The sequence below is a fragment of the Centruroides vittatus genome, unplaced genomic scaffold, assembly GCF_030686945.1.
Source record: "Centruroides vittatus isolate TY-2023 unplaced genomic scaffold, ASM3068694v2 contig_877, whole genome shotgun sequence".
Taxonomy (NCBI): Eukaryota; Metazoa; Arthropoda; class Arachnida; order Scorpiones; family Buthidae; genus Centruroides; species Centruroides vittatus.
The window spans coordinates 502,030-516,876 of record NW_027122569.1 but is presented as its reverse complement, the minus strand read 5'-3'; the positions used below and the strand labels follow the sequence as shown (position 1 = coordinate 516,876).

Sequence of the window (14,847 nt, the reverse complement as noted above, 5' to 3'; positions counted from 1 at the left end):
CAAATGTATTGTTTATTTTTAAATAATTCCTTATTCCTTACATTAAATGGTCATATTTCTTGAAATATGATCATTCTAAATGCAGACTAACTTGCTTCCCATCTCGAATTTATTAATAATTTAATTATGCCATAAAGTAATATAATTCTTATTAATCAATGAAAAAACTGTAGATTATTTAAAGTTTAATTTTAAGATTCAATGAATATCTTTGCTTCTAGTCAAATTGAATAGGAAGCACAAAGAGAATTACTACTAAACATAGATGTCTGGTAAGAAATTAAGCTAGATTCACATTGACACATGAACTGCTACAAACACTAATTATTGTTTGCATTGTTATGCATGTTGTTTGCATTGTATAACACAAACTAAGCTAGAACATGATTAGTCAAAAAGTTTATATTCCTCAATTTTAAATTATTTTCCTCAAACATGTGTGGTATTTTTATGAAATTGAGGAAATTTTACTTATCATAATTTTAATCAATTGATATTTCTTATAGATTAATTTAAACTTTACGTAATCAGTTTAGAAATATATTACATTATTGCTAACCAAATAGTAATATTGTATTGGTGTGTATTTTAAATAATAATTATAATAATAACCTGTTCTGAGAATAGCATTTAACCTACCAAAGTAGGTTAAATACTATTCTCAGAACAGAGTTAAATGCAAAACACACAGTTAAAGCAATAAACACATGTCATCCCAGTACTCACATATTCTCTTGGAGTTATACATTAGACTCACACAGATCTTGAGCAACTCCAAAGGAAAACAAGAACAACACTTACTAAGCATAAACAACATCATCCTAAATCCGCCACAGAAAGATTAACCCTTCCACGTAAAGATGGCGGACGTGGCCTGATTGACATAGTTAACCTTCACTACAAACAAATACAGTCACTGTGAGAGTTTTTCTACAGAAAACAAGAAACATCACAATTACATAAAGCAGTAACTCTAACAGACTCAAATAACACACCATTAAACTTACACTCACATCATATGGACACAACACAACATATAAAAAGCATAGACACCATTAAGCAATTGTGGGCTCGAAAGGCACTCCATGGCAGGCATCCTTATGATCTGGCCCAGGATTTTGTTGACAAAACTGCGTCAAACAGCTGGTTAGCTCGGGGATGCCTCTTTGGGGAGACAGAAGGATTCATGATCGCCATACAGAATCAACTCATAAATACTAAAAACTACAGAAAACACATACTCAAAGATGCAACACTCACAAATGACACATGCAGAAAATGTCACATCATGCCAGAAACTATACAACACATCACCTCTGGTTGCAAGCTCTTGACACAGACAGATTATTTACATAGACATAATCAAGTAGCAAATATAATACACCAAGAGCTTGCAAAGAAACACAAATTAGTAGACATCCACGAACCATACTACAAATACATTCCACAGACAGTATTGGAAAACAACACGCACAAAATGTACTACGACAGAGCCATAATCACAGATAAAACAATTTACCACAACAGACCAGACATCACACTCATTGACAAACACAATAAAATCACATACATTATAGACATATCCATTCCAAACACTCACAACATACAAAACGCATGCACTGAAAAAATTAGCAAGTACACAGAACTCACCCAGGAAATAAGGCATCTGTGGAGGATGGATAGGGTGCTTATTGTACCTGTTGTTCTCTCCTCTACAGGTGTGATACCACACACACTACACAAAAGCCTGGGCACATTACAATTGAATAGAAACACATACATCACACTACAGAAGGCCACTATATTGAATACATGTCATATTGTGAGAAAATTCCTGAATACAGACACACACACTGATACACTTCTTTAATTTCTGTTTTGGTTACTATGCCTTGACTTTGGTCCGGCATAGTACACAGCCACCAGTGTTAACTGAGTATATCTCACCTAACCCAACATAATAATAATAATAATAAATAATATTACTATATTATAACTTTCACTGCTGTGATGATTATATAAACAAACTCTAGATAAGAAAGTTGATTGGTTGAATGAACTGAAGTTTGGCAAAAGTTGAGATAGTTTCAACTCCCAATGAACTGGCAGTTTGTATCTACTTCTGCAATGAAATGGAAAACAATGACTTTGCATTACAGTTAGCCAGCGTATTAGTGAATTCCTGACCAACCATGAAACTTTCAACTCTTATCTAGCATGATTCAAGAACATGCCCAACTTCAACTGCTCCCTCTGTGGGGTTGCTGACGGTAGTCAGCACTACATCTTTGACTGCCCCATGTTGGAGTCAGAAAGACATCAGTTAAAGACAACAATCGAGGCTTATGGTGGTACTTGGCCAACCAACTGTGACAAAGTCTTCGATAACAGAGAGACTTATGATACATTTATGATGCTCGTTAACATTTATTTTGAAAGGACCACTGTAAGAGCATTCAACTAACACCTTCTGCTTGGGCCTTGATACAGTAAGTGTAAGTGGTAATCGTAACTGAAACTGCAATTTGTAACTGTAGTCTGTAATTGATATTAGTAATTATAATTATAACTGCAATCTGTAATTGTAATTTGTCTCATAAGTGTTAATGTAATTGGCGTAATTGTACCTATCCACATGCATACACTTGGATATGAATCTATTCTACTGTGATTATTTTCTCTCATGACATTTGTGAATCGTTATGTGACTGCGTTTAGTTACCCTCATGTGTATGTATACTATACTACTGTTGTAAATTTTTAACCTGTATATTACTCTGTATATTATTGTATAGAATCTTATGTAACTTTCTTATATACCCAATTTTATTATTATTATTTTTTTCTCTTCTCCTGCTAACTTATGTATATTATTGAATCAATTGTTACTTATTCCAATTGTAATGTATCAATTAACTGTACTGGATCTGCATTATGTATTAATTGACTGAGACTGTACTGGGTTATACCCAGTGGTGATATTCGAAATAGTTAACAAAGGGTTCGCTAGCAGAAAATTTTTCCCTGACAATCACCGACAAACAAAATGGAAGTTTTGGCTAGAAATAAATACAATACCTTTTCTTGCGATATATCTAATAATCAGTGGCATATTTGGAACGTAACGAGCCCTGGACGAAGACAGGTAACAATAGTATATTACTGCTGTTGACCTTTGTTTTTTTTTTTTTTTTGAGGCAGAGAAATTTTTTACCCCAAATGGCACTGCTGATAATAGACAGATGTCATCATCTCTCGAAATACAATAACCTTTTTATTTTGCTGTCCATAGCCCGACACGTCTTCCACAGCCATCTTGTGTTATCTTGCGCGCGTGAGATTGTGGGATCTCTCTTAAGACTGGATCTAGTTTCAAGAACTCTCTTGAATCGATTGTGATTAAACCTCGTTTCGGTCGAGATTAAAACGGTTGAGAGAGATCGCACCAAGACATAGTCCCCGACCTTGCTCATAATCTAAATTGAAATGCTTGGTGCAAACGGGGTATAAGGCTCTAGTTTAGTAGTATTACAGAGTATAATACATATATTTTAATGTATTTTTTAAAAAAAAACAAAACCACTGAGAAATGTTCTGTGAGTTTAACAAGGTTTGGAAAACTGAAAATTTTAACAACGGGTTTGGCCGAACCTGTGCGAACCCGCTGAATATCACCACTGGTTATACCTATTGTGGCACCCAAAATGCTTTGTAACCAATGTGTTGAAAAAATAAAATATGAGTATGAGTATATTGCAGTATTGCATATCAGTACTATACCCATGCTCAATTAGAGCAGCAGAAGTATAGTAGTGATAACTGCAAAGCCATTGTAAATGTATATATTAACACTCTAAAAACCTTTTTATATCCCAGTACAAATAGCTTTAGATAAAAACTAACGTTTTCGACCAAAACTTGGTCTTTGTCAGGCTACTGACCAGTATAAAATTCAAAACTGAATATATATATTTTATGGAATGAATATTAAATAATGTAGCTTGCAATATAGAATACAGTTAAAAATAATCATAATGTGCCTTTAGTTAACCTAAAGGTACATTATGATTATTTTTACATTGCAAACAAATATTAGCAGATGAGCTATCAGCTGCAGGCTGAGCACATGTGATTAACTGAATGATACAAAGTTATGTGGCAGCCGGCAACACAATGTTGACTATAACTCAAGTGATGTCAAATGGAGTCTATCTCTTTCTCTCTTGTCGAAATGTTGACATAAGCTGGATCATCCCCTATGTGACCCAGTACAGTATATTTGTTTATTATATGTAATTAGTAGATGTGGAGTAATAAATAACTGGGATTCATTCAGAGAATATACTCAACCATTTCTATCTGTTTTCCTACAACTGCAATGTTACACATGGATGAGAACAGATTAATCATTGCACACAGCTTATCTGAGCACAGGCTTACCACCATAACACCTCAGTTAAAGCTCATAAACAACATAAGGATTTTAAAATTTAAAGGAGCTCCAACAAAGCAGATTTGATATTCCCATGAATTTTCAGGCCACCAAGTCCATCATCAGGACTTGAGTGTACAGCGAGCTGTTATAAATTTACTGTTAAAATCTACCTGATTCAGAATATTCTTCTTGCAGCTTCTTTCTAGATATCTTTTTGCCGGCATATTTTGAACCTAAATTTATTTGAGCAGTTTTCTTTCTTAATTGACTTTGATGAACTGGTATATCGTCTTTTTCATATTTTTCAACAACCGTAGCTTTAGTATCTACAAAATATTAACAAATATTTAAAAATCTAAAGACTTCTTCCTTATTTTCTTATATTACAATTATAAAAAGGCATAATACAAGAGAAAATAATGTTTACAAACCAAAATCTACATTATCTTCCGGTTCTATTAACGTTGGTGCTGGATTTATAAGTGCAGCTATTTCTTCTGCAAGAGATGTCATGATTTTAAATAATCTTTCTTTCTTTCTTTCTGTAATCGTTTTTATATTTAAATAATCTTTATAAAGTTATTATATTTAAATATTACTCAAAATAGTAAAGTATGTGAAACCACGTGGTTAGGAAGTACTTGAGTGTTGTTTGAAAAATAGACAGTAGAGGCGCTGCTAAGATTTTAAATTCAAGAGAATAACTTTAAAAAATAATAATTTATGACAATAACTTTGAAAATTTCTAAATTACTGATGACTATTTTTACATTTTAATAAATTCATATTAATTCATTTTTTATATTTGTTTCAAATTCATATTAAAATATTGTTTTTACGAAAGGCCAGATGACCGAGCTTTTTTTTTTTTTTTTTTTAACTCTTTCCGCCCTGTGGGCACTAAGAGGGCCTCTTTTAGTAGGCCCATTATGGGTTCGGCCAGGCCCACAATGGGGCGACCGGGTGGTGAGGGACGGGACCCGACATATCCGAACGGACCACCCCCGAAAAATTTCTGGGGATTATTCGACCCGTTCGGATTCGATCCCGGGTCCCCCAGAGCGGTAGGCTGCCACCTTTACTGCTCGGCCATCCGGCCGTCAGATGACCGAGCTGTTAAAGCTGCATCCTAGCGCTCGGGAAATCGAATCCGGACGGGTCGAAAAACCTCGAGAATTTTTCGGTGGGAATCCATCCAGATGTGTCGGACTCCGTCTCTCATCATCCGGTAACCCCATTGTAGTCTTGGCGAACCCATAATAGGCCTGCTAAAAAGGCCCTCTTAGTGTTCAAGAAACGAAAAGAATGACGGCCGGATGGCCGAGCGGTCAAGGTGGCAGACATTTGCTCTGGGGATCCATCCGGACGGTTCGAAAAATCCCAAGGAATTTTCCAGGGGGTTCGACCGGATATGTCGGTCTTCGTCCCGATTATTGGCAGTGTGCCCAGCGTTGTTCGGACAAAAAGTAATAAGGGAAAACATTATAATTAAAATCATATCAAAAGTTTAATTATTTTAGGCTGACTCAAGTTGTCAGCATTATTGCGGCGGAGCTTCCAAATCATAAAGACCCTATCACTAAGAATGTGAACCACAAACCGTGTGTTACCTTCAATTATTACTCGGTGCTTAATTACGCAATATAATAATACATTCAATTTAAATTATCATAAAGTGTCAAAAAGAGGAAAATAGAGGATGATCGGGTTTCATGGTAGCCTATATTTTTCACATGGTCTTAGAGAGTAACTGTGAAAAACTTGAGCAAGATCAGTCAAGTGGTTTGGTATTGTGTAGGAAACAATTAAGCATTCTATTTTATACATATACTTATGAAGAAGTATTTTGTGTTATTAACGTTTTATGACTTAAAAATACTACTCCGTAGTTAGAAAAACTGTGATAAAAAAATATAAAAAACTCTTCTTTACGTTGATGAATCGTGTAATTTTATGGAAAATAAACTAAAATAATTAATTTTTTTTACCGGTTTATAACAGTTAGTTTATTGTTATAAATATTTTTAAAGGCAGAAACAGCACAATCTTAAAAAAACTAAATGAATAAATAAATTTGATTTTATGCTGATCTTGTTGCTACGATCGTATGTACTAAGGGCTTTTTTTATGCTCATCATGCATGATCATTATGGGCGTAATATAACCCATGATTATCACGGTTTACAGTAGAACGACATAACATGAGAAATGAAACCTGGCATTTCCGAATCAGCCAACCCTTAAAAGTTTCGGAATAAACCTAGATTCAAATCCGGGTTTCTCAGAGAAACTACTGTTGAGTTTATCGCCTCTGCTATCCAACCGTCCGGTACGATTATTCTCATGTTTTTACGATTGATCAATCATATAAAAAATCGCGTGATATTTGCAAAGTGCAAGGAAACTGTAATGCGGAATTGTATTTAAATTATAAGCAGCTGAGTTATCAAATAAGCAGTTTTGAGGGCAATGGCGGATCACACGTGGAATCAAAGGACTGTCGGTTCATCGCCCATCCATTTCCATCATTACACGGACGTCGCTTATCGAGATGGAGCAAAAGGAATTAAGTAAAGTCCACGGCTACCATTAAAACTATAACAATATTTATTCGTGAAAAATCGGTACAAGTACAGTACACGTTACAGCTACACGTATTCTAGCTGTTAACATCCAACAAAACTAAGGTATCCCAGAATCCACCGGAATAATCGAGTTCTCGTGTATGAGGCTATGGGGGCCTCTAGAGGAACGGCGCCATCTGTCGAGTCTGTGACAAGTTACTGGTCGCCGCAGTTTAATACTGTACATTACAGACGAAACGAAATATTCTCTTGGTTTGCTTACTATTTACAATCAGCCCTAGTCTAATTTTAAAGACTTATGCATCAATACCGTTAAATAAATAATAATAGTAAACAGTATTTTAATTGTTTTGATAACAAAATGATTAAAAAATTCACATTAGTGAACAAGCTAATCTACCATATTTAGTCCTGATGGTGATATTTTATTTATTTATAATATATATTGCACTTATTTATGCCCATTATTAATATATTTATTTCTATATCCTATACATTTGCATAGATTATGTAAATAAATAGACACTTTAAAATACAGTATAAATTGTGGATAATAGATAAGGACTAAATATGGCGACGTCCAGTATAAATCATTTATGCATATATGTATATATTATCATTCAATATTAAAATAAAATTTAAAGAATTTTGTATATTAATAACATTTTTTCAAGGATAATTATGCTAAAATGAATGTTGAGAGTAAAAGAAACAAGTTTTAATATTCGCAATTAACGACGTCACGTGATGTTTCGAGTCGTTTAACCTACTGTAATAAAAATAAATTTACGAGTTTAATAATCCGAACATCGATTAAGAAACAGAAATTTAATATACACAAAATAATGAGAGAAACGGAAATTTATTACACTTTAAAAATTATATATAGAATGATTAATAAAAAAAATTAATTTTAAAATATTTAAAAAAAAGTACGTTTTAAAAGTAAAATAAATTTAATTCTTCACTTGAATAATATTAAAAAATTATTAAAAGAAGAAATAATAATAATTTTTAAAACCAGACGATCAAAATTCTAATCACATGACCAGAGTACAATTCAAACTAGTTTTTCAAGATGGTGGATAGACTAGGTAAGTCACTTATATCAATAACGTTTAAAACACGAAATAAAGAACGTATCCGTACGAAAAATGTAGAAAACCGGGATTATATAAGTTTAGTTAACGTTACGGCAAGTAAATCCACGGAAATATTTATAAATTAACGGAGAAAAAGGGAAAAATAACGAGAAAAGTTGTCGAGCAACGCCCACTGAGACAAGTGTCACGTTTGATTATGAGTAAAAATTGGCGTATTTGGTGACGAAACGGAGCAATTTACGTAAAAATAACGTCAGAATTATTCATTCAGCAATGACTAATGATTTTGATTAAAACTTACAAGCGATTGGTTTAATATAATAATAATAATTCGACGAACATTCAAGCGTCACATCCTGCTCTTTACATATTTTCCACTAGTTTCTTAATAGAATATTTCAGTCGAGAATTACACCAACGTAAACACTTGTCTTCCTTCTTTAACATGGTGGAAAAAGATTGTATGTAATTAATTTTTTTATATGTATATTTACTTATGTTACATGTGTCGGTGATATTTACTAGAGTTAATTATATTTAAAGCTAGAAACGTTAAATTTTAATTATGTAAGAGTAAAATAAGCTTATTTTACTGTTACTGTGCCCCTCGTCGGTTTGACCCGGGTGCTCTCTTCTTTCGGTCAAATCGACGAAGGGCACGGACGGAAATGCATCTTCGAAAACTGACTGCAATTAGAAACTTTACTTCTTGAGATTGCATCCGAATAGTGCGCCACAATTTTTGCGAATAAGCCTCGACTGTAAGTATATATGGATCTTGATACTCGTTGAATAAATATTTGCTATTTATTATGGCAATTTGCTTTGTAAAATATTTATATAATAAGTATCTTATGAAGTAAATGATCTAAATCTGCGGTGCCCGTACTTTTGATTGTCGGGACAAATTGTGCATAACTCGGGCAAAGATTTTAGGTGAGCTGGTTCCGTGTGGTCTGTAATTCCGGTAAGGTCCCAACTGTCTCGTTCGGAGGTGTAACTCTACTGGATTTTATATATTCTGTGTGTACGAAAAGATCGTACAAATTCCGTCTTTAACCGCTCGCCTCTAGTCGAATTACCTCATATCTAATTGTTAAGTTAGTCTTGTTATAGCCCAATAATACTGCGGTTTGGCCAAACATAGTCCCATTTTTCTCGTTTTATAAGTGATTCGTCCAATATATTTGGCGACTGGATTTGACCCAGAGATCGTAGTTCGGGCACTGCGATCTAAACCGTAATTGTGATTCCTAGCAAGTTTATAGCAGGGGTTCTCAAAGTGGGCGATGAGTAAATCTAGGGGGTGCTGGAAGCAGGGTACTGAACGGTGACCAAAGGCAAAAGTTGGGGTCACTGATGGGTTAGGGGGCGTTGGGTATAACTTTATGGAACAAAGGGGGCAGTGGATCGAAAAAGTTTGAGAACCATTGGTTTATAGCAATGTAATAATAATTTTGAGCATGTGTCAGAGTAAAATAACCTCATACGAAATTTATTTTTATATGCTTATATAAAGCTGATTAAAATTTAAGTACGTAATAACAAAATAAATGTTGTTTTTTACTGTTGAAATTTAATGTCTGTAGCTGTAAGTTTTGCATTTAACTCTGATTAACTCTACAAAGTTTATTTTACTGTTTAAATAATGTTTGTGGCTTTGTATGATCCTTTGTTTTATTAATTATGTTACTATTATAATTTTTATTATAGTATTTAGCTCTTTAATTTATAAATTCTTATTAAATATTGGGAAGTGATGAATCATATCCTGATTTGATTAATCTATTATACAACTTTTTCTTTTGTTAATATATTAAAATATAATAATTTCAAAACTTTTTAGAATTGAAATTGTCTACAATTTTCTGTTTGATTGATTATATGTCATCAATTTGTATGTGAAGTTATATATATGTATTTTTTTATTCTTAGTTATAAAATTATAAAATGTAGAAATTTGAGGAAGGTTTAGCAGTGTTTGTGGTTTATTTTTTTTAATTTTATTGAATTTCTTATTTAAACTGATTGTAAAATGAGGTCATATATGCTCTGCATGTAAACTAGTGACTCCAAGATATTGATTCATCCATGCTCGAGTGAATCAATATGTTATGAAAAATTCTTGGACTATTGAAAATATGCCATTCTTGAATGATTTACTGTTTTTAAGAGAAACTTATTTTTAAATTATGTTTGTCGAGTTATATCACTAATTTTTAAATAAAAATAAACAGTTTTCTGCCCTTTTCTGTTCTTAAACAATAATTATTCATTTTAGAACATGATCTATATCGACCTCTCTAAACTTGATTTATAAGTTAGTTCAAACCAAACGATACGCCAAGTTATCAGGCTAATTATTAAAATTAATGCGAGATGACGGCATAACTGCCTACCTCTAGACAGATTAATTAATTTCTAATCATTAACTTGCCCATATAACAGCCCGATAATTTGGCAGGTGGTTTAATTTGAATTTTCTTTAATATGAGAACATTTTTATATTGTATCTAGAGGTGGTGTTTACTTGAGAGTGCTAATAAATGATTTACAATTCTATGCTGTTGCAATAACTATTTCTATATTTTCTTGAATGATCATTACATTTTGAGTTGTTTATTTAATAAAATATCAATTATATAAATAAGTAAATGCATTACAAAATGTTTTAAATACTTTAGTACATTCTCCATATGCTTTTTCTATAATATATAATGGATTTTGAACTTTTGAAAGGAATATCCTGAAGATAAAGTTTAATATCTGAAGACTCTTATCTTACGCATTATATTCAGGATGTTCTTTTAAAAGTACAAAATGCTCTAGTCATGAAATTATTTTATAATTTGTCACATTCTTAATTATGCTTTCCTGAAGATGCTCTCATACATTTAACATTATTATGTCCTTTGTTGCTATATATGTGAATGTATGATTACAGATATCTTCCAATATTACTGGGTCATTTGAATTAATTAAGAAAGATTAAAACCTGTTGACCTAAAATTTAGAGAGGGTTGAAAATTATTTTAACCGAATCAACGGATTTTTGGTTCATTTTTAATTGTAATGAAAAAGTAGTTAATGCTGAGATGATATACATCTGAAAATGTCTGCAAGGAAATAAATTTCTGACTTTATCCTGCATTACTTCTATTATCATCATTTAACATATCTTTCATATTTAAAACCTGTTTCATCATCAATAATATCGGACGTACTGTTATGAAATTTGATGCATTGGAAATTTTATATGAAGTAGCTTTGTAATTTCTGTATTGAAATATGGTTTTAATGATTATTATTTTTAAAAAAATTGCAGTTAAATTATAAAATATACAGTTCAAAGGTAATTTTTAGTAAAAGTTGTTGCAACGTGTTCGTGTCAGTTTAAATGTTAAGATACAGCTGTTTGATAGTTAATTTCGACACGTGTTGGCTTATATCAGTTGCACGACATAGTTCGTAGACTGCATGTGGCCCTTCGTGTAATTTTGACAAATATTTTTGTATCAATAGTCCATTTAAATATTTAATATGCATATTAAGACTATTTTAATTAAAATTCTTGTAATGTTTTTAAGTTTAATATGGTATTTGTGTAGTTAGATTTTCATACACCCAATTTTTTATAGCTAAATGTAGCCATATGGGATTTAATGATGTAATTTGAGGCAATGCTTTAAGTTATGCACTCCTGCATTAGTGTTGTCATGGTATACCATCTCACATGTATATTTATGTATTCAGGGCTTATATCATCAGCATACTGATGATTTTATATATTAATTTTAAACATTAAAAGTAATTTTCTGTAAATAATGCTTATAATTTAGTAGCTATTTATTTATCTTAAATAATATGAAGTTTGTATCAAAATATAAAAGAATATTACATGTTCAGAAGAATTTATAAGGTTAAAGTTTTGAATTTTAATTGATTTTTAAACTTGAGTGCATTTCAAATTATTTTTTAATGAGAATTAACACTAATAAATAATTAAAACTAAGCATTTGTTAAGATATGTCTCTATCCCTTAAATCACAGGGATAGAGGCACACTCCTCATGACAACGATGATAGGAGGCTGTAACGGGATCTGAGGCCAACTACCTGTTAAGATAGTGAGAAACACAAATATTTTATTTTTAATTACCATGTTTACTGCTTTAAGTAATGCATATTTAGCATTAAGACTTTTGTTTCTAATAGTGCAATAATGCAACAGAATTAATTATCAGTGTATATTAGGAGATTGCCTTGAATATTGGAAAATAATTCTGATAATGTATTGAGTAATAAAATAATAGCTATGTTTAATTTATTGTGGTGGAGTGTACAGTTTAAAGAAGAAAAACTTTGTAATTTCAAAGTCCATTCTGCATCGAAAGATTTCGTGTAATTTTTACTTTTGTTCCTAATGTAATGGGATTAAAGTTGAATCTATGAAGAATTTCATATTTCTGTCAATAAAATTATGTATTATAGTTCTACATGAATAGTAATTATACAGGAATATAGTAAACTATTGCAAAAAACATGCAATTTTCATTATTAACGTAATAATTAATATTTTGTTAAATGTAAACCAAAACTAAATTGATTTAGCAATGCTTTGTTTGTCCTGTCTGGTTATTAGAAAGATGATTTTTCTCAAATTATCACTTTATTTTGATAGAAGTAAAGAAAGTTAGTTATAAAAATAACACACAAATATCTCTTATTTTTTTATGCCTAGCTTTACAGGAACTGCTAATTACATCTTCCAGGAAACAAACAAAAATTTTTAGTGAATGTTATGCACATTAACACATCACAAACTAAATATTTTGATATATTTTACCTTATATTGTCAAATACATAAAAATGCTGAATAAGTATTAAATTATACAAATTATTATCCCACGAATCTACAGTCTTTTTGAATTATTCATAAGTTTTCAGTTTAAAGCTGCAGTTACGAAATCAAATACAGAGAAAATTGCAGTTTAGCGTTTATAATAATTACATATTTCTATTACGTCGCTTACTTGGATCATTATGTTATCAAGATATAATAAATATAATTGTTGTTGTATTATCTATTTCCTTATCACAGCAGTGTTTATAAAAAGTATTTATTAATTATCTATTTGACAAAGGTAAAATTGAAGATTTATCTTAATTGTAGCAAAAAAATTGGATTTATCACACGGGGTGTAATGCAGCGATCAATATTTGAATTATAGTTAACTAATCAGTATATCAATATTCTGATAATGGTTAAGATTAAGGAAGCAAATTAAGTAGCTAGTATTAATAATAATTTACTCATTTCATTACACCAGATTTTGATACCGTGAATGCGAATTTAATAAATACAACCTATCGATGATAATTTGATGCTAATTTTATTGTAGAAAATTATAGTTTCTGCTGATTTAACAGGCATACATTAAATATTTTAAGAGCTATAAATGCAGTGTAATAGTATCTTCAGATTTTAACTATTCTTTAGCTGTTAAGTTTTAAATGAAAAGCCAGATGAATTTTCGATATTTTATATTTTGGATGAAACATGATACTTATTAAATTCTATCTGCGTATTAGTTAGTTTGGAAGTTTGCAAAAGGTGATATGATAAGAGGAATATACTCTTTAATGTGAATAATGGGCTTTCGATATCGATTTGTAAGTTACAGACTTCGTTCAGGTGAAAAAATTCAGTTAAACTGTATAATTTTAAGTGTGAAAATGTTAAAAAATTTTTAGGTGTTGCATGCAAAATTGATTTATAAACAAATTTTAAATTTTTTATAAATTGTATTGTAATTGTCACACGTTTTATTTTTTAAATTAATTTAAAGAATTTATTAGTAACAATTTGGAAAGTAAAATTTATTTAATACAACATATGAAGTAAGTGAAGAGTTAGGTTGCGAAACAAACTGGTCCTTTGACACTTTACTGCTGTCGACCATCTGTGACCTGTCCTATTAATGTAAAACTACGCATAAAAAATATTTAGTTATCATATTAAAAATTGGATGATTCTGAAATTACATTAAGAAATACTGTAGATGTAAATTAAAGAAATTTTATTAATAGTAAAGTCCAGTTAACAATAATTGAACTAGATTGATTTATAAAATTAATTTTACAAAGATTTTGCTTAGATTAAAACTTATTTTTCATAAATGTTTGTATGGCATTTATGTATTAATGTAATAATGCATGTATTAAGGCATTTATTTTATATTAATATATATTTATATTGAAATATAATACAAAATTTCTGCCTCCTTTTCCAGTGTTATTATTTTCACTTTGGGGTGGTTGTTGCCAGGGCTTTGGAATCCATATATAAAACCACCAACTGTGTCTTCTCGGTTTTTAAATCTCAGACTTCTTTATGAAAGCTTAGTAGGTATTAATAATGGTAAACCTTCTAAATTGGTTAATTGTGTCGCAAGATATTTAATAGCTTGACAATAAACATAGCAGCAATTTTTTTAGACTTGTAGCTTATATTTAAGTTTGTTCAAATGTTAAAAGTAGGTAAAATGTGCCGACTCCATCTACATAGTCTTTTTTGATGCTATTTCTTGATTTGGCTGGTTTTATGATTATTTGCTGGACTTGATGTTAATCAGAACTTTAACCTGGTTGTTCTAAATGGGGTTAGATAACAGCATTTAACCAGAATACTACTGGAATCTGAGAATCTTACTGTTTAACTTCTG

At 31.1% G+C, this 14,847-nt stretch overlaps 2 protein-coding genes across 4 annotated transcripts in view; one reads left to right on the top strand and one right to left on the bottom strand.

Annotated features, from left to right (window-relative positions):
- The window catches only part of LOC136983144 (protein AATF-like), a 32,865-nt gene extending 27,772 nt beyond the window's left edge, over positions 1 to 5,093 (bottom strand). The window contains exons 1-3 of the mRNA XM_067279782.1: positions 5,009 to 5,093; positions 4,867 to 4,965; positions 4,606 to 4,761 (exon numbers count right to left, since the gene is read on the bottom strand). Coding sequence (XP_067135883.1) covers positions 4,606 to 4,761; positions 4,867 to 4,948 — 238 coding nt within the window. The 5' untranslated portion in view covers positions 4,949 to 4,965; positions 5,009 to 5,093. The remainder of the gene's footprint in view (positions 1 to 4,605; positions 4,762 to 4,866; positions 4,966 to 5,008) is intronic.
- A 2,932-nt stretch (positions 5,094 to 8,025) lies between these two features.
- Positions 8,026 to 14,847, top strand: part of LOC136983158 (pleckstrin homology domain-containing family F member 2-like) — a 30,979-nt gene continuing 24,157 nt past the window's right edge. The window contains exon 1 of one of the 3 annotated variants that reach the window (XM_067279810.1): positions 8,026 to 8,114. In XM_067279810.1, coding sequence (XP_067135911.1) covers positions 8,099 to 8,114 — 16 coding nt within the window. In that variant the 5' untranslated portion in view covers positions 8,026 to 8,098. Of the gene's footprint in view, positions 8,115 to 8,176; positions 8,585 to 13,759; positions 13,818 to 14,847 lie in introns of those variants that run through there. The other 2 variants (XM_067279811.1, XM_067279809.1) reach the window with 2 other exon arrangements.